Here is a 26,530-nt window from a genome sequence, read left to right as displayed (position 1 = left end):
AGTTTATTTTTAAAATAAGTTCCTCATGTAGCCCAAAAGTAAAAGGACTACTGTAAATCACTAATGATGAATATTAAAGAGAATAAAAGATAGATACATTTGGACGTTTTTAAGACTGTGAAAAATATCACAGCTAAATATAAAGTGATAAGAGAGTGGACAGTGAATAAAGAGGTGCCTATAAGCAACAGCCAGTTGGTGAAAAGTTAGAGAAAAACTAGAAAGGAGAAAAGAAAAAAACAATGAGAAATAAAAGTAACTGCTAAGAGCTACAGATATAAAATGATAAAAGCTTTTGTACAAACACTGCATAAGGCATCATATTGAAAGTAAAGTTTGGGTGAACATATGAAATTTAACATAAAACAACCTAGTTGTTGAATATAACTCCAGAATAAAAGGTTAAGCTAAGCGCCTTACTAATATTTCACATTACAATACATTTTTACTTTCTTAGATTAAAAAAAATTTTAAACATACCATGACCAAATTAATTTTAAATCATTTAGAAAGAAGAAATTTTAAATTAGAAAAACAAAACTTACCTCTGTTCATCTCCTGCACTTACATCATGTAAAAGTACGTAATATTTAAGTGTATTTGGTATAAACCACTTGGGGTAGGAATAATCATTGTTGTGCTGAATTCGATGCTGTTCTTGTGACAATTTTGAAAACTGTTCCACAGGTTCAGCTTCACTAGACGATGCTACCAACATACCTTGCAAACCATATTATTAAGGTAATTAATTATACTTCTCACTCAATGATAAATATTATCCTAATAAGATAAAACCTTAAGGAAATATTTCTCAGCTAAAAAGAGGGGACATGGACATGATACTCAGAGAGAAAGACCAAGAGAGGAAGTACCTCCCAACAAGGCCTGCTCATACCACAACCTTATTTGTTCAGTTCTCTATCCTGTCAGGATCCTGGACATGTGTACACTCACTGGTCAGCCATGCTGGATCTAGCTTCCTCTGCAAAGCATTTCAATGCTATGCAGTGGGGCCAACCCTTAGCTTAAAAAAATATATATCTGATTTCATAGTAAACACACAAAATAATTTTTTCCAACACTCCAAAGTAATTCACGGTTCTAAATCTTAAAGATTTATTGTTGACAGTTATTTTGTTTTAGGTCATTCATACAGTGATAAGTCCATAAATATAGAAATGAACATCAAAATTGTGCAACTATCAACATAATGAACAATTATGTTGAATCTTGTTTCTCTCCATTCCATTTCAGTGCGGTTTCATACTCAATCCTAGCTCTTTTCTCTGTAACCTCATTAAGGAAATCCAAAAGGGCCCAGCCTCTGTTACACAGTCAGTCATGTACTCGACTATGGAGCTGGAAGCCATAGTCAATTTAAAAACACTGGCTGTGCCCAAGATCATGGTAGGCTATAGGACTGGGGAAAGGAACTGTAGCATGACTGAGCCTGTGGAAGATGCTGTACTTTTCTCTCTCTGTCTCTCTCACATGTATGCATTCTATCATGAACAGAAAAAAAAAGAAAGAAAGAAAGAAAGAAAACTAAAAAGCAGTACAGACAGTGGGACAATGGTAAAGTGTGACACTCTACAAGTCACTTGCATATGGGAAGGTTGTCAGTTCAAGTCTGGAGACCTCTCTGGGTTCACTGAGCATGCACCTGCACACTCTTCGGGGATGGCTGAAGGCTGGTAGTGGATTATGGTGTCAAGACCATGTTGAGGGTGCTGTCTCACTCTCTCTCTGACTTATTGAAGAAATAAACAAACTTAAGCCAAAATCATCAAAGAAGGATAATGTACATAAAATATTACTAAAAATACAGAAAATTATTTTAAAATATGAGCTTTATTATAAGCATTTAATTCAGAGGCAATCAGCAAAAGTAGTAAACATTGACTCTACATTTTTTTCTGTCTAGAGTGATTTCTTAAAACAGTATGAACATAAAATAGTCGATCTATGGGACTAAGAAAAAATAATAAGCTTTCTATATTCTTCATTTTTATAATAAAGAATTAATTGGGGTCAGCAGGTGACATGGTGGTTGAAGCACAGGACTCCCACATGGCCAGCTACAGATCAAATTTCAGACCTGGGGACTTGGTTTTCTTTCTTTCTCTCTCTCTCTGGTGAGCGCATATGCCCTGTTACAAATTAAAAAGAATAAATAATTCTAAAAAAATTAAAAAAATGACACATTCTTAATAAAAAAAAAATCTTGATTTTCTACATTACCTCAATAATTTTGCCTTTGTTTAGCTATTTCTGAGATTAACAACTTCCAGAATACTTTATATTAAGAGACCATAAAAATAAAAGGATACATGCTAAATAGTGGTTCAGAAATTCATGATCTGATGGTGGCATGGACTGAAGAAAGGCCTCTCTATAAGACTCAAACCATGGAGTAGTAGCTAAAATTAACAACAACAAAAGAAAAGTTATGATTCTTGCAAGTAGTCAGTTCATAACAGAAAAAATTTCAAGTCGATATTACTAAAAAGCGTGAAATATAACCATTTCTAGCAGTAAACAAGCATTTTTGCCTGTGCTTTAAAGTATATACAATGCAAATACACATATATCCTATAAGATATTTACATGGATATCGTCCTAAAAAGGAGTATATAATATTTGAAATGTATTATTCCCAAAACTATATGCTATGCCCATAACCTACTTACCTGTTAATTATCTAAATATTATCTACATGAGTAAAAAAGATTTTAGAACTAAAAATTGGTGCCCCTGCCACTAGTAATACTGTCACAGTAGAACCTTTAGAGAAATATCTCTTCAGAACAGTGGTTTGCAATATAGGGTGATTTCAAGCCACAGGAAATATTTGGCAATGTCTGGAGATCTATTTGGTTCTCAGAAATAGGGGAGGAAGGTTACGCTATTGGTATCTAAGAAGAGAGATAAGGAATAATACAAAGCAACCTACAATGCCCAGACCAAGACAGCCCCCCCCACCAAAACAAAGAATTATCTCTCTCAAAATGTCAATAGTGCTGTACTTGATAAATCCTACTTACAATTTGTTTAGTTGAATATGACAGCAATGAAATCTCCTTAAATGAAATTTCAAGGCATACTTACCTTATAATCAAAAACAAAGAGATGTATTTTCATTTTTAATATAAATTTATATAGCGTGTTTCTTAAAATGTCAACTTTCTCTTGCTCCATGTTATTTCTTTTCTACCCATTTGAACTTTCATAAACTTAAACCATTCACTAGGTATAAGCAGATTATCTAAATCACATTTTACTAAAAGGACACTCAATTCCTAGCTATTTGTGCTGTTTACCAAACCTTACATCCTTTTGGTTTTTGTCTTAATTCCTAAAGACACAACAAATATATTCTTCCTGTTTATAATAATGGTAAGGAGATCCATCTATAAAAGTGCCAAAAGTGCCAAATATAACAAACATCTTAATTCTAACAAATGCTTCATTAGAATGATTCATATATTTTATTCTATAATAATTTCATGTCTATTGCTTCAGAAAAGGAAAATCATTCCCAGAAATATAACCTATTGGGTCATTGGAAAAGCCATGATGCATTTTTGCACAGAAAAAAAATAGAAAAATACATCATGATTTTCCCAAGGACCTAACATATGAAAGGTGGCAAAAACTGAAGAATATATGACATAGATTAGTGTCTTAAAGTAGAAAACCAATTTTCTCACCAATTAGTAACCTATCCTCCTCTCCAGGTCAGTCAAATTTAGTCTGAAAAATGAATATATATGTTCATTCAGAACAATGACATGAAAACAAAATAGAGTATATAATAAAAATTGGGGGGCCAGCCTATGGTGTGGTGGTTAAGGAGTCTGGATCGTATATGGTCAACTGTGTGGTTTGAGTCCTGGACCCAGAAGCATGAAAAACATGCTGGGCATGTGTTTTAGGCATGTTTGCCTAAAATCCCAAAAGGAGAATGGAGAAAAAGCAATTGAGATGTGGCCATCCTACCTCAGGGGGTGCTTTCTTACTTCCCCAACCCACTCCCCTCTCTGCCCATTTCTGGCAAGCACACCCACTTTATTACAAATTTAAAAGACAAAATAAAAACCAAGTTTGGCTAAATAGGAAGGAATCATCACAGATATGGGAAAATGACTATTTCCAACTATTTTCCTGTTTACTTTATTTCTTTTATTTATTTATTTTACTTTGTTTCTTCAATGACACTTAAACAAATTATAGATAAATTAATAGTCATATGAAAACGGGTTTGTTTCATAGTGGAGATGGGAGTTAGGAATAAACAAAATAGACCTTCCAAAACAGCAATTTTTCTTTAACACTACGTGTAGTAAAACAAGGATTAAAAAATGCCTGTCCATCAGGAGGGCATTGGTTACATAAACTATGGTATATCTATTAAAGGGATGTATTATATGAAGCTGAAAGAGAAAAGGAAAAAATTTCTGTGTACTGATGTGAAATACTCTCCTAGGTACATTAAGTGAAAAAAGCAAGAGCAGAAAAGTGTACATTTTTGTAGTAAGAAAGGAAATATAAAGACTCACATATTTGTTTATATTTCCAAATAAAAATGATATTAGAATAAATCTAATATATTTAATTATCTGAATAAGCAACAGAAGAAAAGGAGAAGAGAGAAAGGGAAGGAGTTATAAATAGAGATTAGACCCCTCTGTATATTGTTTTACAGTTGATGTGGGAACTATGTAAATAAGTGATTACATAATTAAAATAAAATTAAATAAAAAAGAAAAAAGCAAAGTACAATACACATGAGTTCTTAAATTGAAATAATAGCTTTCTAAATACTGGTGCAAGATGATAATGGGTATTCCACCAAGGAGACAAGGAACAAAGAAAAAATTTTAAAAGACAGATAAAGTAAATTTTATCTTCTGCATATGTTTCCTTAAGAGGCTAAATAGGAAGTCCTTCAACTTTGTTAAATGTCAATAAATCAAGAGCATCCTTCTATTTCTTGCTTTTTCAAATAACATTATTTTACAGAAAGTGAAAAATAACTTTTGTCAAAAAACAAAACTGTAATTTAAAGATTCTGGTTTTTTAAGAGAGATTTTTTGCTATAGAGTATGTGCACTTGCCAGAGACAGAAAGCAATAAATCACCCCCCTCGCCAGGGTGGGAGAGAGGCATGTCGCAATCCCTTCTTCTCCAGTCTCCTCTTGGGATTCTGGGCACACCCTTGGGATTCTGTGTACACATGCACACATGATGCTCGTGTGAGGTTTAGGCCTCCGGGTCTAGGACTCAACTACATGGGAGTCTAGTGATGTAACCACTACACCACCTGCTGGTCCTAATTTAAAGATCTTAACTAACTTACTTCAATTCTAGAATTGAGCAACATTTCATTCCATAAAACAGTCAATGCTCCAAAGAGATAGAATAGGTTGATTTTATAAACACAGAAGGGATGATGAAAGTATAAACAAAAAATAAAAAAAGCAGACCGGTTATTTTAAAGTTACTTTCCTTATAAAGTAGGGATAGAACAATAGAACAACAGAAAAATAGCTAAATAGTTAACATCTGGTTACATCTTTTGCATAATTTAAATTGACTTAAATTTAATTACATAAATTGCATTAATCAGCATGCCAATTGAAACTGGCCTATTTGGGAAACCAGGCTATTAGCTCTACTGACTTCTCTGAAGGTCGAGTAAGAGCTTTGGCTTGGTAACATGGCGATATGAGTGACTCCGTTTCAATTTTTAGTCTGGTCTGTTAGGGCCAGGTAGAGAAGCTTAGTCCTAGCACAGGACGCTCATAATTTTGAACACTTTTAAAATTTTATGGAAATGGAAGACTTTAACAGTTAGTGACAATTCTTTCCCCTAAAAAATTCACTTGTACTAAATTTGGGAATGAAATCATAATTTTGGTAACACCTATTTCCATCTGTACTAAACAACCACTATGTTATCCTACCAAAGTCTCTCTATGCAGAATGTACTTTGTGTTGGTAAGGAAGAGTAATATGTTGCTCCTTTTTCTTTTCAAGTTTTTCTAGAGGCATGTGGGTTCACCAGAGAAAGAGAGAGAGAAAAAGAGAGAGAAAACATCCCCCAAGGGGGATGGCCACGCTTCAACCTCTTCTCCTCCATTCTTTTCTCAGGATTTTGAACATATGTGCACACACACTCAGAGCGTTTTTCTAGCCACTGGTCCAGGTCAGGTCTAGAACTGCACAGTTGGCCATATAGGACCCAGCCACCTTAACCTCCATGTCACCTGCTGATCCAGCTCAAACCATACTATTAAGGGACAATCCTGGATTTAGCAGATGTTTTAAACCTAGAGTAAACATGATAGATAATAAATAATAAGATAGATAACAAAACTTGAAAAAGCAGGCCAGTTGGTAGCAGTGGTTAGATAGCTAGATCCCACATGGCCCACTGCGTAGTCTGCATCTGACTGGGTGGCTTGAAAAACACTCTGGGCACATATGTGTGCATGCCCAAAAACGTAAGAAGAGAATGGAGGAAAAGGATTACAGCACAGCCATCGCATCTGGGGGATGCTTTCTTACTCCCCTGACCTCTCTCTCAGTCTCACTCTAGCAAGCATGCCCTGTAGGAAATATAAAGAAAATTAAAAAAAGAAAAACGATCATCAGACCTCCCTCATTTTAGAAAATTAGACAGACATGTTAATTAAGACAAATACAAAAAAGTAGCAATTGAGTGGAGAAAAAGATAATAGGTGAGGAGTGAAGACAATCTAGAAAACTGATACCACCACAAGAAATACCTGTATATAACGAGGATTCTTTCAGTTCCATCAATGTGTCTTTCCAATTACTGTACCAAGGAACACTAGCTTTAAATGACCGATCTGATGAAGAAAACATGGCACTGTTAAGCTTGGCTTATGAAGTATATATCTAACATCTATTTTAAAGAAAAAGGATGAAAAGTATGCTGACTCATGTTAATGGTAAAAATTAAAGCATACTTCTACACATATAGAGAATTAATACCTTATTAAACTGGATAAGACTGCTTTTTTATATTCTCTGAAGATTATGTTATAATGGAATTTTACTAAAATAATCAGTACTTCATTATATTACATTCCCAGTCTTCAATGCCAACATAAAAATAAAATTCAAAGGAGAAGCCTTAAAGTAGCAGGACAGAAGCTGGAGAAACTTTTTTTCTGGTTTATAATTTATCCTGACCATTTGAGATTTGTTTAAAATCTGCCTGAAGAGTTTAGCTGCAGTAGTTCCTCCACCTGCTTTTCATTTTTAAAGAATTATTTAATTTTATTTATTATTATTGTTATTATTTAAATTCGACAAAGAGAGGGAAAGTGAGAAAGAAAGCTGCCGGGTCTTGGACTCAAACAACGGTCAGTCGGCCATATGGGGGTCTAGTGCCTTAACTACCATGCAACCTGCTGGTACCTCCCTTGCCCCCTTTTTTAAATAATTATTTTATTGATTTTATTGTCATTGAAAAAAAATTTGCTATAGGGCATGTGTACTCACTAGAGAGAGACAGAGTGAGAGAGAGAAGAGAGAAAGTGAGAAAGCAAGCCACCAGGTCTGGGACTTGAACCATAGTCCGCACTGCGGGAGTCTAGCACCTCAACCTTCATGCCACCTACTGCCCTCTGAGCCTGCTTTTAAAGGCCAATAGCTAACATCAATTTTTTCTTATGTGGAGAAGTTGAAAGGGACTTGAGAATGATTAAGACAACGTCTCACATCTAAATCACAACTACACTACTCCTACAAACTATCAATCAAATTATTTCAATACTTAAAAAAATTGCTAGAGGGTGCATATGCTCATCAGAGAGAGAGAAAGAGAGAGAAAGAGAGCAAGAGAAAGAGAAAGCAGCCCTCATTTGGAACAACCATACCATAAACCCTTCTCCTCCATTTTCCTCTCAAGATTTTGGGCCCATGTACCCAGAGTTATTCAAGCTGTTTGACTGTTATTCAAACCACGCAGTCAGCCATGTAGGATCTAACCTCCTTAACTGCCTGCAATAAACTATTTTAAGAAAAATAAGTAAGTCCCCACAGTATACAGACAGCCAAACAGCAGATTTTAGAAACAGCAGATTTCTCTGAGGAAACTAAATGACCCCCCAAAAATGAACTGTAAGTAAAAACTGGGCAGCCATCAGCCTATTCACAGCTTCACCACCCAATAAAGAATTCCAACAGTAGATAAGCCTTTCTTATGCCTAGTTTTTTTAAGGTTTTTTTTTCTTTTTTTTTATTCCCGTAAGTTGTGTGTACTCACGAGAGACAGACAGACAGACAGACAGACAGACAGACAGTGAGAGCAAAAATGAGAAATCACCCCTCGGGGTGGGGGGAAATGGCCATGCCACAATCCCTTCTCCTTTATTCTCTTCTTAGGATTTTGGGCACACACACACATGCTAAGTGTAATTTTCAAGTCACCAGGTTTAGGATTTGAAGGCCATGATTTAAACCGTAGTTGCCCATGTGAGAGCCCAACACCTTAACCACCATGCCACCTGCTGGCTCACCAGGTTGGTTTTTTAGAGAGAGATTTTTGCTTTATGGTGCATACATTTGCCAGAGAGACAGAGAGCGAGAAATCACTACCCGGGGGGATGGACAGGCCGTAATCCCTTCTCTATTTTCTTCTCGGGATCTTGGGCATGTATGCACACGTGCCTGGCATGAGTTTTACGCCACCAGGTCTGGGACTTGAACTGCAGTCGACTATGTGAGAGTCCAGCGACGTAACCATTATGCCATCTGCTGGTCCCCCAAGTCAGGGTTTTAATGACTCAACTAAAAATAGAAGGGGCCAGCTCTTTCTGTGCAAATAACAGGCCGCAAGCATGGTGAACGTCCCTAAAACCTGCCGGACCTTCTGTAGGAAGTGTGGCAAACACCAACCTCATAAAGTGACACAGTACAAAAAGGGCAAGGAGGGAACCAGCAGTTAGCATAATGGCTATGTTGCTGGACTCCCACGTAGTCAACCGCGGTTCGTGTCCCGGACCCGGTGGCTTAAAACTCACGCCGGGCGCGTGTGCGTGCGTGCCCAAGATCCCGAGAGGAGAATGGAGGAGAAGGGATTGCGGCGTGACCATCCCCCCGGGGGGTGATTTCTCGCTTTCTGTCTCTATGTCTCTCTCTGTCTGTCTGGCGAGCGCACGCGCCCTACAGTGAAAATCTCTCCAAAAAAAAAAAAAGGGCAAGGATTCTCTGTGCTCAGGAAAAGCGGTGTTATGACAGGAAGCAGAATGGCTATGGTGGACAGACTAAGCCTATTTTCCAGAAAAAGCAAAAACTACGAAGAAGACTGTGCTGAGGCTTGAATGTGTTGAGCCCAACTGCAGACCTAAGAGAATGCTAGCCATTAAGAGATGTAAGCATTGTGAACTGTGAGGGGAGAAGAAGAGAAAAAGTCAAGTGATGCAGTTCTAAGCCTCATCTTTTCTATTATGAAGATGACAAAATCTTAAGGTGAATGTTCACCTCATTTGATAACAGTTGGTCTATTTGTGAGGGAATAAAGTAACCAATAAAATTCCCCTTTTGGGGAAATTCGATTCATGGTAAAAAAAAAAGGGGGGGGGGGGCAGCAGGTAGCATAGTAGTTGAGGTGCCAGATTCCTACATGGCCAACCATAGGTTGAGGCCCAGACCTGGTGGCTTGAAACTTATGCCAGGAGCACATGTGTGCATGCCCAAAATCCCAAGAAGAGAATGGAGAAGGGACTGCAGTTTGGTCATCCCCCTCCATGGGGTAATTTCTCACTTTCTCTATCGTCTCTCTCTCTCTTTCTCTGACGAGCGCATGTACCCTATAGCAAAAATCTCTCTTAAAAAATAAAAATAACTAGGAAATAGGGGCCATCAAGTGGCTGGATTCCAAATAGCTGACTGCACTGTTCAAAGTTGGAGCTGGAGGCTTGAAAAATCACACTTGGTACATGTGCTTGTGTGTCCAAAATCCCCAAGAGAATGGAGAAGGAAATACAGTGTAGCCATACACCCTGAGAGTGATTTCTACCCCCATCTCTTGCTTCAGCAAGCCCTACAGCAACAACAACAAAAAGGATATAATGGGCCAACTATTAATGTGATGGTTAAGGTGATTAGATCCCATATAGCCAAACGTGTGGTTCCCTGGACCCAGCCAGGGGCCTGAAAAACATGCCAGATGTGTAGGGATGTTGTCCAAAATTCTGAAAGGAAATACAGATAAGAAGGGATTGTAATGTGGCCATCCCCCAAGGCACAGAATGCGGGGGACCCCTTCTCACTTCCCCCCATGCCCATCTCTCTCCAGTGAGCACACATATCCTCCAGCAAATTCAAGAAAACACAATCAAATAAAGATAGGAAATAACATACAGGCTCACTAGATATTTGAGGAAAGTTTCCAAAGTGAAAAAGAAATGAAACCAAACTGAAAAATAATATGAGACAAAAGGCACAGGACAAAAGAAAACTTAAAAAAACAAGCCAGCAATTTATTAATATCTTCATTTAAGATACCACCACACGAAACAATAATGGTATAGCACAAAAGAAAGAAAATCCAGAAGCGAAGAAAAATATTTTACAAAGTAATGGCAAATATTAAAATTTCAATAGAGATGGGCCAGCAGGTGGCACAGAGATTAAGCCTGGTGGATCCCACATGGCAGACTGCATGGCTTGAAAATCATTTCGGGCATATGTGTGTATGTGCCCAAAATCTGGAGAGGAGAATGGAGAAGGTTTTGTGGGCATGGTCATCCCTCAGGAAAGTGATTTCTCACTTTCCCTCTCTCCCACCCCCTCCCCCCCTTTACTCTGGTGAGTGCATGCACCTTAGAACAAACCACACACACACACACACACACACACACAATCAATAGAGAGGCCAGAAGTAAAGTAAAAATATCCTCTAGAAAGTAAAACAAAAAGACAGAGGTCAGCAATATTAGTAAAAAACATAAGGACACTAGACAATCAATTTAGGAGCTTCTACATCAAACTAATAGCAGCTCCAAAAAGAAGAAGAAAAAAAAAGAGAGAAAAAAATAACAAAACAAGAAAATTTCTCGAGACTAAAGCCTATGCACTATCAGATTGGAAAAAAAAAAAAGAAATTGCTCAGTACAATGAGTGAAAAAAGACTTACAACAGACCCAACATGAAATTTCAAAAAGCAAAAGAGCGAGCTTCTAAAAGCTTCAAAATGAGAGGGATGGAAGCAATGTGCATCATAATGGCTTCCAGCTTAAAACTAGAGAAAAGGGAGTCAATTTTGAGGTTAACAGTTTCTAACAATAATAACACAAAAACATTTTCAGACATTTACTTAAAATTTTTGTTTTCCATGCATCTTTTGTCAGGAAGTTACTGGAGTTGTACCTAACCAAATCAAGGAAATACATCAAAAAAGATATAAATGAAAAACTACAGAACAAAGAGAAAGAGATCTTCAAGATGACAGGGGTGTGTGTAGGCCTTGGAAAAATAATCACTTTAAAATGGAATAGAACGGGGTTTCTCAACTTCTATTTCAATACCTTAATGAGCATTTTTCAGACTTCTTTCCTAATCACTCCCAATACCAAAAAATATTTTTAATAGTAACACAAATATATTATAGAGAGCCATAAACCACTGTAAATATAAGATTTACTTTGCTCCCCAAGAAACAATTTTCACCTTGTTGGGGAATGTTATCGTTCCTACTGAGAATGTGCAGAATGAAAAGAGAGAAGACTTCTGGAAAGAGATATTGATAAACAGGTTGATGAATCAATCTGTAAAGTGGAAAATTCAATTAAAGTATATGAGAGAATGGTAAGAGATATAGGAAACTCTGAGCAAGATGTTTTTTAAAAGGCAATCACTGGGTTGGCAGGTGGCATGGTGGTTAAGGGCTCTGGACTCCCAAAGGGCCGACCATGGTTCAAGTCCCGGACCTAGTAGCCTGCTTTCTCCCTTTCCTTCTCTCTCTCTCTCACCCTATCCCTCTCTGGTCAAATTAAAATAAGTAAATAAATAAAGTTAAATAAAATAAGACAATGACTAAATCCTGAAAAATCAAAATGCTGTACAGGCTTTCCTTGCTTAAAAACTGAGTTCCATTCCTACAACCAGGTAATTAAACGAATTGGTTGATAGGTGAGAAGCTTAAAGGTGGTTGTCTCATAGTGTGTTGTGATACCACAAAGTATGTATTTTTCAGTAGATATCATGTGACACCACCCCAGAATGAAGTAGCTCTGTCCATACAAAAGGCATACATTAGCTAAGTGTCAGAAGTGACAAGACACCATTAAACGATAATATAAATCCAGCATAATCGTTTTATTTATTCTGAATACTACTATGGGTGTATAATATAATAAAGTACAAATTTATCAACAAAATATGTAGTCTTGCTTGATTGAGAATGCTTTGTGTAGTGAATATTAACCAACTGTGGGAATGAGACAAAGATTGAGAACTAGGATTCCCAAGACTCACACACACAAAGAAAGGGAATTCCTCATGCTAGAGATCTGGTTTGAAGTTCCAGTGGTTGTTAAACAGGTAGATTGTTAAGTGAGGAGTGGCTGTATATGACAGTTCAATAAGGCTGGCCTTGTACCACAGAAGCTAAGTACAATGCATTGGAAGCTAGATCTCACATGGCCAACCATGGTTCAAATTCTGGGCCTGGGGGCTTCAAAAACATGTCCAGTGCATGTGCACACATGCCACAAATCCTGAAGGGATGAAGAAATAGAGAAAAAAAAATATGGCATGATAACACCCCACTGAGGAGGAGTTTATCTGATGAGAGCACATATGTTCTGACAATAAAAAAGAAGTTCAATAATTGGCTCAGTAGAGAAGAAATAAACAAATACTTAGTCATAATACTGTATACAGTGAACAAGAACCCAAAACTATGAAAACTACATCAATGTGATGGGAGAAAAAGAAGGAGTGTAATTTAGCTAAATCCTCAATGATTGTAATGAGAAATAAATAAATAAAATTGAAAATGAATGAAATAGATAGCCATATAAAAATCTTACTTAAAACCACATAATAAATCTCAGAGGAAACCACTAAAGGAATTTGTGGGGTAGGGGGTAAAAGGTGATCACTGTTGTTTATTTCTAGTACGTCTTTTTTGCATTACATCTATACTCAGAGATCATTTTGATAAATTTTTTAAATAAAAGGAATATGGGCTTTAAATATGAGGAAAATATTTGCAGTATAAGAAAGATACTTTTGTTTTATTAAACCCTATAGGTAAGTCCTCTCTGTGCCTTCATTACAATGTATTGTGTTTATAATATATTATAAATTAGAGTATCGGGACCAGCAGATGGCATAATGGCTATATCACTAGACTCCCATGTAGCCAACTGTGGTTCCAATTCCAGACCCAGTGGCTTAAACTGACACCGGGGAGGTGTGTGTGCATGCCCAAGCCAGGAGGAGAATGGTGGAGAAGGGACTGCAGCATGGCCATCCCCCCACAGGGGATAATTTCTCGCTTTCTGTCTCTCTGTCTCTCTCTGTCTTTCTGGTGAGTGTACGTGGCCTATAGCAAAAACCGCTGCAAATAAAGGAATATACTAAGATTATTAACATGTTTATCTCTCTACCAGATTTTGGAATTATAAAGCATTTAATTCATCTTTGTATCTCTATACAAAGCATATAACAGGATAAAAATGTGTTGCATAAACAAGAAAAATGTTAGAATCATAAAATAGACTCAGAATTAAGTCTGAAAAAGCCTTAAGGAAGAATCTAGGCCAGTTGGTAACATGATGGTTAAGGCAGCTGGATCTCACATAGCCAGATCCCACAGGACCAACAGCACAGTTTAAGTCCTGGGTCAGCGACACTGGCTTGAAAAACACACAGGGCACCTCTGCATATATGCCCAAAATCCAAAGAGGTGAATGGAGAAGGGATTAACAGCATGGCCAAGCCCCCTGACGGTGTTGGCTTGAAAAACACACAGGGCACTTCTGCATGTCTGCCCAAAATCCAGAGAGATGAATGGGAGAAGGGATTACAACATGGCCAAGGTTCCTGGCTTTCTCACTTTCTCTTATTCTGTGTCCCTCTCCAGTGGGCAACACATAATATTGCAACAATTTATAAAAAGAAAAGAGAGAATCTAACCAAACTCCTTTTTGCAGAGATAGTAAGCGAAACACTAAGTAGCTTAATCAAGTTATCTAGTATAATTAAATGATAGCTACAGCTGTATAAAAATTTGAACACTATGGAATTTGATTCACTGTCCTTCATACAAAAACACTGATAACAAGGAAATCATAGTTCAAATGTCATTACTTTCTCAGAGAAATATCCAAATTTTTGTTTCATACTAAAAACATTATGCCAGGAGTTTCTCCAAATACATATCTTGAAATTCAGATTCTTTTGATTGATAATGATAACTATTAAAATAATGTTCTAAATTTAAAATAATGAAGTTGGGCCAGCAGGTGGTATGGTGTTTAAGGCATTGGGATCCCACATAGCAGACACCATGGTTCAAGTCCTGGAATCAGTAGATTGAAAAACATGCCAGGCATGTGTGTATATGTGCCCAAAATCCCCAAAGGAGAATGGAGGAAAGGGACTGTGGCATGGCCAGGAGGTGATTTTTTACTTTTTTTCACTCTGTCTCTTCAAAAAAAAATATTGGGGCCAACAGGTGGCTTGCTAATTATGACACTGGACTCCCACATGGCCAACTGCAGTTTGAGTACCAGAATCAAAGGTTTGATTTCTTACTTTCCCTTTCTCTCAGGTCAATTTAAAAAATAAATAATAACAACAAATAAAATAAATATTAAAAATATATTTAAAACAAATTTATAAAGTTAACGTATCTTGCTAGAATTAAAATTAATGGCAGAGAAAAAAAAGTATAAAAAATTTAAACAAAGTACTTCTACAACTACTTCCAACTATACGAATGAAACCAACTAACTTCATGACCTAAAACATGTCACTTGTTTTCTACATGTTTAGGAAAATTGTTATATATACTATTTGGAAATATTAAAATATTAGATTATAAATTATACTGGCCTAACAAAATGATTTTATTAAGCTGCTGAAATTTTTTAATTAGATGATATATTTTTAAAAATAATTATTTTAATTTTATTATTACTATTATTTTAATTTGCTATAGGGCACATGCATTCACCAGAGAGGCAGAGAGCGAGAGAAAGACAGAAAGCAAGAAAGCAAGCTACCAGGTCCAGAATTCAAACCATGGTCAGTCATGTGACACTCAAGACCTTAACCAACATACCACCTGCTGGTCCCAGATGATGTACTCTTAACCTTTTTCCTTTGAAATCTATCCCATGTCTTTCAATTAGTTATGACTTCCAATTTATTTATTTTTACTTATTTATTTTTTCAGAAGTTTTTGCCTTAGGACATGTGTGCTTGCCTGGGAGAGAGTCAGAGACAGTAAAAGAGAAAGTGAGAAATCTCCCCCGCCCCCGTGGCTCACGAAAACATTGCAATCCCTTCTCCTCCGTTCTCCTCTTGAGATCTTGGGCACACACACACACGTGTCCAGCTTGAGTTTCAAGCAACCGGATCCAAGTCTTGAACCATGGCAGCCATGTAGGAGTCCAGCAACGTAACTGCTATGCCATCTGCTGGCCAGTTACTTTTTAATATTGGAAGAGACACACCAAATACTGCTTGCCTTATGTATTAATGTATAATTTCACTTACCAACCTAATTATGAAAACATTCACCACTCAAACTAAATTAAGAAGCACTCATAAATGATTATTTATTTACATATTTTATAATAGCACTTCCAAATAACACAAATCAATATAAAATATAACAAACATAATGTTTTTAAATTACAATATCACTTATATCACAAAAGAATGCTGTTTTTATCTACTACTAGTTATTTCATTTAACAAATATTTCTTATGACCATGTGCTAGGTATTTAACAAATATTTATTATGACCATGTGCTAGGTATTACTTTAGGTAGCGGAATAAAACAAAGAGCCAAAGTACCGGGGACTGTTTTCCAATGTTGTATTTCCCAGGTCTAGCATTCCATAAGCACGTAAATATTTGTTGAATGATCAAATCACAAAGTTATTTTTTCTAACAAAAGAAAATTTCATTTCAAAAATAATAATAAACCTTGTTACATACCACTGATGTTAAGGTCATAATCTCCTGCTGTAATCACATTAGCTACTAATCCTTCTGCAGGCTGACTGCCAGAAACAACATCATTCAAAAGCTTCCGAACAGCTCCAGGTTGAGGTGGTTGCGTGATAATGTTGCTTACTGCTATCTTCAAATTTTTAATTATGTGAAGCTGATTATTAGGATCTCTCATATGAACTTTAAAAAAAGAGAGAGAGAGAGAAAACTTGAAATTAATTCTACACAACACATAATAACCAATTGGGCTAATGGTTTACAAACAAGAAAAGATGCTCAAATCAGAAAACAGAAACAAGTAGAATATTCTTCCAGAAATAAAACTGGTTTACTCCATTCCCTTTTAGCCCCAAAAGACTAGTCTATTATCCAAGGATTCCCTCCTCTCTTACAATGCTAATGTTCTAGGTCCTTTTCTCCTATGTACTGAGGTTTCCAGAAACTAATCACCATCCATACCAAATCTATTAATTTTCTCTTCATACTAAAGCTGATCCAGGACAGTATAAGGTCTGTAGTATCAGCACTGAAAATAGCAAAGGGAAAGACAAGGGGAATTAAATGATACATGTGTGTATCATTCTGCTTTTCCTAGTTACTGGCCTGCATTTTCAGCTCCTATGTTTCACTATCATAAAATAAGCGCCCACTCTTGTGCGGGATGTTGATAGCAGGAGAGGATGTGCATGTGTGGAGGTAGGTGGTATGTGGGAAGTCTCTGTACTTTCCGCTCGATTTTGCAGTGAACCTAAACCTAGTCTAAAAAAATAGTCTCATAAAAAGTGCTTAGAGCCCTAAACCCACTCCAGTACCTCCTACTTCCATCCTATTGTAGTCCTTATTTCTCTTCATGAGATTTACAACTGGTGGTAAAGGGCATGGGAAAAGAGAATGGTTCTGATTGTAGTAAACCAGTGCCCATAGTTGGAAATGTGATCATACTTTTTCAAATAATTATAATCGGACAAGATGATTAGCTTCTAGTAGAATTAGTAGTAGTCCATTACGATGATTAAGGATCCAGCTTTTGGAGTCAGATTTCAATTTAAATCCCAATCTACTACTTATCAAGTGGGTTAGTTTGAACAACTTTAACTTTTCTGTGCTTCAATTTCCTCATCTGTAACATACAATTAATACCTAATTTTTGTGGCTATTTTAAAGATTTAGGTAAGATAAATATTAGATGAGACAGTAAGTGTCTCATCTGAGTACTATGTCTGACAATAAGTGACAGAAGAGTTAGTAGCAACAGCAGGTACAATATTACCTATTCCAACTGCATCATGAAAAATATTAGATTAAGTTTTTAAAAGGTCTTTTTATAGCAGATCTTCCCCAAGGCTTTAAATAACATCACAATTCTTCCAAGCATATAATTGGTTTGGATAATTGGTTCTGGATATTTATAGGTGAAAAAAGATCATTTTTCTCAATGGAAAATATTTTTTATAAAAACTCAAGCTTGTTTTATTTATTTTCATTTTTAATTTCTGTATCTCTATTTTCTTTTTAAATTTTTTTACTATTCATTTTATTTTATTTATTACTTTTTTATTTGACCAGAGAGAGAAAGAGAAAGTGAGGAAGCAAGCCGCCAGGTCCGAGACTTGAATCTTGGTTGACCATATGGGTGCCCAGCACCTTAACCACAATGCCACCTGTTGGCCCCAGTATCTCTCTTTTCATAATAAACAGAGGCATCCCCAGTAGAGCCTCCATGGCGCATTCTACTCTGACTCACCCATTCCAGATCACAGGCATGTGTGTGTGCATCTGGTATGCTCAGGGAGGCCCCAGGACAAGACTATGTAAGTCCAGATTTGTTACCACTGCACTACCATTTGGCCCTTGCCTATGTTTTAAATAAAGTTACATTCATAGATGTTATCTTTTTAAATTTCTTATGTTTCTGTTAATTTTTAAACTTTTCATTAAAAAAAGTAAGACATGAATATTTTGTACAATACTAGATATGGCACAAATATATGCACTTGTACTGCAAATATATGGACAGAAAGTATACTCGCAAGCTACATCATAATGTTGCCCACAATGAAGAAAGGAAATGGGACCAAGGAAACGTAGAAAGGGACTTTGATCATATCTATAATGTTTTATTTATTTTTAAGGGAAAGGAAAAGATAAAAATCAAATGACCGAGGGTTAATATTTGTTATTTCTGGGTACTAGAGAGCTGGATGTTTTTTGTACTCTCTGCATTCTTCTGCAATGTTTTCTAATTTAAATAAACATACAAAGGTCTCTTTCCTTAAACTTCTCAAGTGGACTAATTATGTAAGAGAGAAACAAGCAAAAAAAAGCAAAGAAAAACTAAAGCAAAAACAACTCCACAAATCTAAGGTGCATTTCTAGTCTCTTTAGAAACATTGTACAACTTTTAACTTAAAGCTGGTCCATAACTGTTGAATAAGTAGCCATGTGTGAATTAAACCTCCTTTTGGCTCATTACCTTCTGGTATTCCTGTTAACATAAAAAAGTATTCTAGTTTTTGCTCTACTTTCAGAGAGAGTTTATCAATTATAAGGTAATCTTACTGATAAATTCAGAAATGAGTTTTCAGATATGGCAACCGGCCTCTGAAACATCACCTATTTCCTGGTATTCATACTGACAGTACTCTGCTCCCACAGCCTAGGGTGGGTTGTGACAAAAAGAACACAGCAATGGTATTTCACTTCAGAAATAAGGTGGGGTTTTTTTGTTTTGCTTTGTTTTTAAAGGTTTTTGCTTTAGGGCACTTGCTTTGAGGGGTAGGGGGAGATAAAGACAGTAAGATTGAAAGCAAGAAATCACCCCCCAGTAGGGATGGCCACTCTGCAATCTCTTCTCCTCCTAGGATCTTGGCCATACACACACAGGTACCCAGTGTGAGTTTCGAGCCACGGGGTCCAGGATTCAAGTCATGGGTCTGCCATGTGGGAGTCCAGCATCTTAACCATTACACCATCTGCTGGCCCCAGAACTAAATAATTATATCAAGGCATCATTAGCCTTAACATCAGGGACAGCGCAATGGCATAACAGTAATGCACTGCGCAAGGGAATCTGGATGTCACATGGTGACCAAGGTTCAAATCCCTGACACAGCTGGCCTAAAATACACTGGCCATGCACTCAAAATGTGATGGGCTAGAAGACTGAAGGAAAAAGATCACGGTGTGATCAGGTCCTGTGGAGGATACTCCTCTCTTTTACTCTCCCACTTTCACAAGCACATGCTCTACCATGAATAAAAGAAAAAAAGTAAAAAGACTGTATTGCAAAAGCTGAAACTACATGTATAACATCTCAATTTTAAAATGAAATTCAACTCTACCTTTGCTTAAGTTAACATGTAAGTGTAATTTCTTATTCTTGTAAATACTGTATTATGAAGTTACATTTACTAGAATGTGCTCTATGAAATATTGGTACCTCAAGACATTAGCTATTATTGCCACAATAAAGAATTCCAGGGCCAGCAGGCGTGGTGGTTGGAGCAGTTAGATCCCACATAGCCAACTGTAAGGTTTGAATCCTGGATCCCATGACTTTGAAAATACACTGGGCACTTGTGAGGGTGTGCTTAAAATTCCAAGAGGAGAATGGACATGGTATTGTATGCGTCCATCCTCTCTGTAGGAAGTGCTCTCAAACTTTCTCTCTCTGTCTCTCTCCAATGAGTTCACATGCCCCACAGCAAAACCACATTAATTTTTTTAAAGGAGATCCCTTGTTCAAATAAACTTGGAAAATACTATATTAAAAACAAATATTTTTAAGAAAGATTTTTGTTGTTGGGCACGTACACTCTCCAGAGAGAAAGAAAAACAGAAAGTGAAAAATCACTACCCTCCCCATGGGGATGGCCAAATCATAATGCTTTCTTCTCCATTCTTTTCTCAGGATTTTGGGCACTCATGCACATACACCAAGAAGAAGTTTCAAGGCACTGGGTTCGGGACTCAAACTGCAGTTGAGAAAGTGGAAGCCCAGAGTCTTTTTTTTTTTTTGGAGAGATTTTCGCTATAGGGCACGTGCGCTCGCCAGACAGTCAGAGAGAGACATAGAGACAGAAAGCAAAAAATCACCCCCCAGGGGGGATGATCACGCCGCAATCCCTTCTCCTCCATTCTCCTCTTGGGATCTTGGGCACGTGCACACACACGCGCCCGGCGTGAGTTTTAAGCCACCGGTCCGAGACGCGAGCCACAGTCGACTACGTGGGAGTCCAGCGACATAGCCATTACTCTAACTGCTGATTCCCAAGCCCAGAGTCTTAACCACTAAGCCACCTGCTGGCCTCCTACATTGAGGTTTTTCCTATAGAGTGCATGCACTTGCCAGAAAGACAGAGACAGACAGAGATGGAAAGCAAGAAATCATATCCCAGGGGGGATGGCCACGCCACAATCCCTTCTCCTCCATTCTCCTCTCAAGATCTTGGGCACACAACCACACGTGCCCAGCTTAAGTTTAAGCCACCCGGTCCAGGACTCAAACCACGGTCAACTACATGGGAGTCCAGCAATATACCATTATGCCAACTGCCAGTCCCCATTAAGTTTTTAAAAGGTCTCTTTATAGCAGGTCTTCCCAAAGGCTTTTATGTGCTAAGTAACATCATAATTCTCTTAAACACATACTACATTAAGTAAACTTATTTAGCCACAAAAATATTTTTCAAGGGCCCAGCCATGGTGGCATGTTGAGGTAGGGCACAGCTGCGTGAAACTGGGGCCACGTGGAACTTCTAATGTTTAGGCCACACATGATGGTGCATGCTTGTAAGTCATAGCTGACTGGGAGGCTGGGGCAGAGAATCAAAATGGAAAGATCCTATCAAAAATACTTCTCTCTCTCTCTCTCTCTCTCTCTCTCTCTCTCCAAAAACAAGAACAAACAAAAACAAAATTTTTTCAGGGAGCATCTAATAATCTGGTGCTCTATGAAATGTACTTTGAAAAACTGAAACAATCAGGAACCAGATAGTGGTACAATATACAATATGACACAATGCAAGGCAATCCCACATGGAAAGGTTCCCAGTTCAAGTCTGGAGACCCTGAGTAAACAGGGCATGATCAGGAGATGAATAGAGACAAGGGATGGACAGCATCATGGAGAGCCTGCTGGAGTGTTGTCTCTCTTTTTCTGTCTCGCTTACTCACTGAGGAAATAAACTTTGAAAAAAAATAAGACTAAAGAAAAATAAAGAAATGAAATTGTTAATGCTTTTACCTATCACATAAAACCATTGCATAAAGAAACCCTTGGGGCCAGCAGTTGGTATAATGGCTGTCACTGGACTCTCATGTAGTTGACCGCAGTTCGGGTCCCAGACCTGGTGGCTTAAACTCAAGCTGGGTGCATATGCATGCGTGCCCAAGATTCCGAAAGGAGAATGGAGGAGAAGGAATTGTGGTATGGCCCTCCCCCCTGGGGGGGTGATTTCTCGCTTTCTGTCTCTGTCTGTCTTTTTGGCGAGCGCACACGCCCATAGCAAAATTCTCTCAAAAAAAAAAAAAGAAACCTGTGACTGCTGAAAAAAAATAGTAACCTGCACAAAAAACTGATTTACATATAACTACATCTTTAAAAACTGACTTGAATTTTATTCAAAATAAATTTTATTCACACTTGAAAACCTTGGGGGGCTGGCAGGTGGCATGGTGGTTAAGGGCACTGGACTCCCACATGGCTGACCACAGTTCAAGTCCCAGATCTGGTGGCTTGCTTTCTCACTCACTCCCTTCCACTCTCTCCCTCTCTGGTCAATTGAAATAAGTGAATAAATAAAGTTAAAAAAGAACTCTTTAGGAAATAAAAAAGAAAACCTTGGAAAGTAATTATCTAGTTTAAGATTGATGAAATATTTACAAAAAAAAAAATTTTTTTTTAAAACAAAAGGGGCAGGGGCCTGCAGGTGGCATGGTGGTTACGGGTGCTGGACTCCCACATGGCCCACAGTTCGAGTCCTGGACCTGGTGGCTTGGTTTCTCACTTTCCTGCTCTCTCACTCTGTCCCTCTCTAATCAAGTTAAAACAAATTTTTTTTTTTAAAAAATTAAATAATTCTTTAAAGGTGGGGCATTAAAAGTCTTTCAGGGGTTATTTCCTAGTCTAATATGCCGGTTGTCCTAGTTTATTCAGAATCTATTCAAGATTTACATTAAAACTCATTCCATTCATTTTTAATATATTAAATAAATCAATTTCAAAATAAATATTTTTTAAAAACCACAGATTTTCAAAAATTAGTGTTTACAAGAAAGTTCTTAAAACTTATGAAATGTATAAATGAGACTTTTTAGAATTATCAAAGAATTATATCACCAAGCAAAGCCAGTAATGTTTGATTAATACTAACACCACTACTCTTTAAAATAGATGGCTAGTGCAAAGTCTTCAAAAAAGTGTTAGATCACAAAATTTGTGTTAAACAATAAATATGTTAAGTCTCAAACATATCATGCATAACAATCAAAGGAATATAAGGGCCAGCCTTGTAGTACAGTGGTTAAGAGAGCCAGATTCCACATGACCATGGTTCAAATCCTAGCCTCATAGGCTTGGGATAGGGCGGGGCAGGGAGGGGGAGGGTAGACAAGACACTCTGGGCATGTGTGCCTAAAATCCTGACAGGAAGGAGGAATGGAAGAACAAGGATTATATCATGACCACGCTCTATAGCGGTGGTGGTGGTGGGGGAGGGGGGCATCCTCTTTTCTTTACCTCTCTCTGGCATACACACACGCCCTTGGGCAAAAGCAAAAAAATGAAAGAATATAATGACCCTTCTTAATATAAGAAATACTCTTTGGGTTTTAAATATGTGTCTAGGAAGCCTAAAATTACTCTCTGTTATTTAATATCTCTAGCCTAAACTCTATTTACAAGGCCTTATACATGAATAATATGCAAATGTGTCCTATCAACCCTCTTGAAGACAGCTTTAAACCATGTTTTTCTATGGAAACCTAAGTCTCCTGAAAATACCTGGAATTATATAATTCTTGGCATTACTTGATATCTCAGTAGTTGAAGCAAACTTTTACCCTATATAACAGCATTACCTACAGGTTAGAAATGAAGTCCTGTCATTTTTTTAACACCCCTTTCTCCTTCTAAGGAAATTTTACCTTGTTTTAGTTAGTCGTATTCTTTAATTACATTGTAATATTCTCATGCCTTATTGCCTAAAACAAAATAAAGCTTTGAATAATCCCCACAAATAAGGCAAAAATGGCAACCCGTTCTGGACAGTAAAGAACTCCAAAATGTATTTACCAGCAAATACTAAACCAGGAAAAATTAAGTCCAATTTTTTGCCAATTTTCTAATGCTACTGCCATAGTCCATAGTCCATGTCCTAGTCACTTTTTTTTTTTTGGAGAGGTTTTTGCTACAGAGTGCGTGCGCTCGCCAGACAGACAGATAGAGACAGAGAGATAGAAAGCGAGAAATCCACTTTCTGTCTCTATATCTCTGTCTGGCGAGCGCACGAGCCCTATAGCGAAATCTCTCCAAAAAAAAAAAAAGCGAGAAATCACCCCCCAGGGGGGATGGTCACGCCACAATCCCTTCTCCTCCTGGGATCTTGGGCATGCACGCACATGCACCCGGTGTGAGTTTAAGCTGCCAGGTCCAGGACTTGAACTGCGGTCGACTACATGGGCGTCCAGTGACATAGCCATTACATTAACTGCTGGTCCCTTGTCCTAGTCATCTTAAACTTAAAAATTTATATCAACTCCTATACATCCTTATAAACTACATACCTCATAATCTCCTCAAATTTCATATTCCTGCTCAAGAATCTATGACTGTCTCACATTTACCATTAAATAGGAACTATAAATTCCAGTTCCTAAAACTCAAGGTCTCGCCTAATCTAGGCATTCTCAATTACCATTTTGTATCACAGTAGGGATAATATGCTCACTGCTCCTCAACCACTCATCATAATTCATATACTTTGCCCAAATCATTCTAACCTCATCCCCTTTCTCAATAGGGAACAATCACCCTCTTCCTTTCTACCAACAATCTGCCCATCCATTAATGTCCAATTCAAATACTCCTGTCCTAAACCTATCACAGTCTGCACGGGCACGTGTGCATGCGTGCCCAAGATCCTGAGAGGAGAAAACAGAAGGGATTGTGGTGTGGCCATCCCCTGGTTCTCTGTCTCTCTCTGTCTTTCTGGAGAGCGCACGCGCCCTATAGCAAAAACCTCTTTAAAAAAAAAAGAATTTAAGAATGTATGTAGGACATATTTTTCTTGTTGGTTTAGTACAAACATTGAAGGTGCTAAGACTGATGGCTAAGGTATGAACTGAAGAAAATTCATAGTTCCCAAACTTTGTGTTTTGGACAGCTCTATCTCTCCTATAAACACAAAAACCCTATAATGGAGTTATTTTTCTAAAGAACACTCGTGGCATATAAATAGATGAACTTTTGAAATAGTGCTGTTTTCTGTTAAGAAATAAGTTGTCATAACCAAACATCACAGTTGGTCACTTGACACTGATATGCACAGGACTTTAAAAATTCATGGGGGACCAGCAGATGGCATAATGGTTACATCACCAGACTTCCATGTAGTGGACTGTGGTTCAAGTCCCTGACAGGTGGCTTATAACTCCCGCTGGGCTCATGTGAGTGCATGCCCAAACTCCAGAGAGGAGAAAAGCAGAGAAGGGATAGTGGTCTGGCCATCTTCCCCCAGGAGGTGATTTCTTGTTTTCTGTCTCTATAGCAAAAATCTCTCTCAAAAAATAAAAGAAAAAGTTCATGGAAAATGGAATTAAAGTATGAGTTCTTTGTTGCAAAAAATTTTTGAAATCCACAGTTTTTTCATAATATACATTTTTCATCAATTTCTGAAGACCTCCCCCAATACAGAGCCCTTCCTTTCCTACAGACTTTAACAGACCTTTATGTCTACCCTACGATAGTCTGATAGTCTGTTCCCAAGATATCAATTAAACTAGGAGTTTTGCTATGATTGTGTTTACCTAATAAAGAATCTAAAGCTGGAGAAAATGGATTAATTTCTATTAAGAGAAGTCATATTTCTCCCTCTGATTAAACTTGTATCTAAAAAAAAAAACCCCAAAAATCAAAAACAAATTTTAGGACTTTATCATCTCTCTAAATGTAGGTAATTCCAAATACCTAGATTAAATCAACCACAACTTGTTCTTACTGCCTGGTTATTCAGGCACAAGGCTGTTGCAAATCTTATTTATATGATTTTCATTTTGAGAAGTTAAGCAAAGTATTGTTAGGGACCATCAACTGGTATAATGCTTACATCGCTGGACTCCCATGTAGCTGACCGTGGTTCGAGTCCCAGACCCGGTAATTTAAACCTCACACCAGGTGTGCAGGTGTGTGCCCAAAACCCTGAGAGAAGAATGGAGGAGAAGGGATTGCGGTGTGGCCATCACCCCTTGGAGTGATTTCTTGCTTTCTGTTTCTTTGTCTCTCCTGCTTTCTGTCTGTCTCTATCTCTCCAGCGAGCATAAGAGTCCTATAGCAAAAATCTCTCTAAAAATAAAGTTAAGTATTGTATAACTAAGAAAAAGTGTAAATGCTTAAATGAAAGTAAAATAGACACACAAGTTTAGAAAGAGAGGAGCCCCAACCCAGAAAACTGTGACGGTACAGTTAACCCCAGCTGGGTGGCAAACTGACAGGTCTTCTCTACTCTTAGACCTTATCTGTCAAAGAGGCAGCAATTCCTATCTACCTGCCTTGCAATTGCCTAAGTTCGTCCCTACGTCATTAAGAACTGTCTCAACGCCCTTTGGGGGCTTTACGTTTTTCTCCACACAACTTATTTAACAAGCCACGACCTAGAGAAGTGTCTAGAGAACCGGCGATTACGACCGCGCTGTCTTGACAACCTCGCTCTGCGCCCCTCCTCCAGCCGTCACCAGTGGCACCGCGGCGCCCCAGCCCTAGACGCCACTCCACCGGCTCGGGGATGTAAACACCACCATTCCCTTGACCCTGCCCACCCCTAACTTCCTTCTCCCGGCCACGGCTTTGCAGGACCAGTGAAAGAAGGCTGGAAACCACATACCCTCGGAAGTGAGGCGAGAGAAAGGCTTAAGCAGTTCCGCGAAGCTGAGGTGATTGAGACGAGTAAGCCGCTCGGCTTCGTCGCTGCACAACGCGGCGACACAGGGGACGAAGGAGTCCGGGATTAGCTCCTGCACTGACTGTACACACTGGGCCATCGCCGCGACAGAGGAAGCGGCGGGGCCCGCCTCCCAGCCCC

General features: G+C 38.0%; 1 protein-coding gene across 5 annotated transcripts in view; it reads right to left on the bottom strand.

Moving 5' to 3' along the window:
* Positions 1 to 26,522, bottom strand: part of TRAPPC8 (trafficking protein particle complex subunit 8) — a 105,855-nt gene extending 79,333 nt beyond the window's left edge. For 2 of the 5 annotated variants that reach the window (XM_006150568.3, XM_006150569.3), the window contains exons 1-5: positions 26,333 to 26,522; positions 16,218 to 16,412; positions 6,792 to 6,875; positions 2,331 to 2,420; positions 546 to 720 (exon numbers count right to left, since the gene is read on the bottom strand). In XM_006150568.3, coding sequence (XP_006150630.1) covers positions 546 to 720; positions 2,331 to 2,420; positions 6,792 to 6,875; positions 16,218 to 16,412; positions 26,333 to 26,489 — 701 coding nt within the window. In that variant the 5' untranslated portion in view covers positions 26,490 to 26,522. The remainder of the gene's footprint in view (positions 1 to 545; positions 721 to 2,330; positions 2,421 to 6,791; positions 6,876 to 16,217; positions 16,413 to 26,332) is intronic. The other 3 variants (XM_006150570.3, XM_006150571.3, XM_014588635.2) reach the window with 2 other exon arrangements.
* Between the last annotated feature and the right edge of the window lie 8 nt (positions 26,523 to 26,530).

Source organism: Tupaia chinensis, unplaced genomic scaffold, assembly GCF_000334495.1.
Source record: "Tupaia chinensis unplaced genomic scaffold, TupChi_1.0 Scaffold000290_1, whole genome shotgun sequence".
Taxonomy (NCBI): Eukaryota; Metazoa; Chordata; class Mammalia; order Scandentia; family Tupaiidae; genus Tupaia; species Tupaia belangeri.
This window is presented reverse-complemented; position numbering and strand designations above follow the sequence as displayed.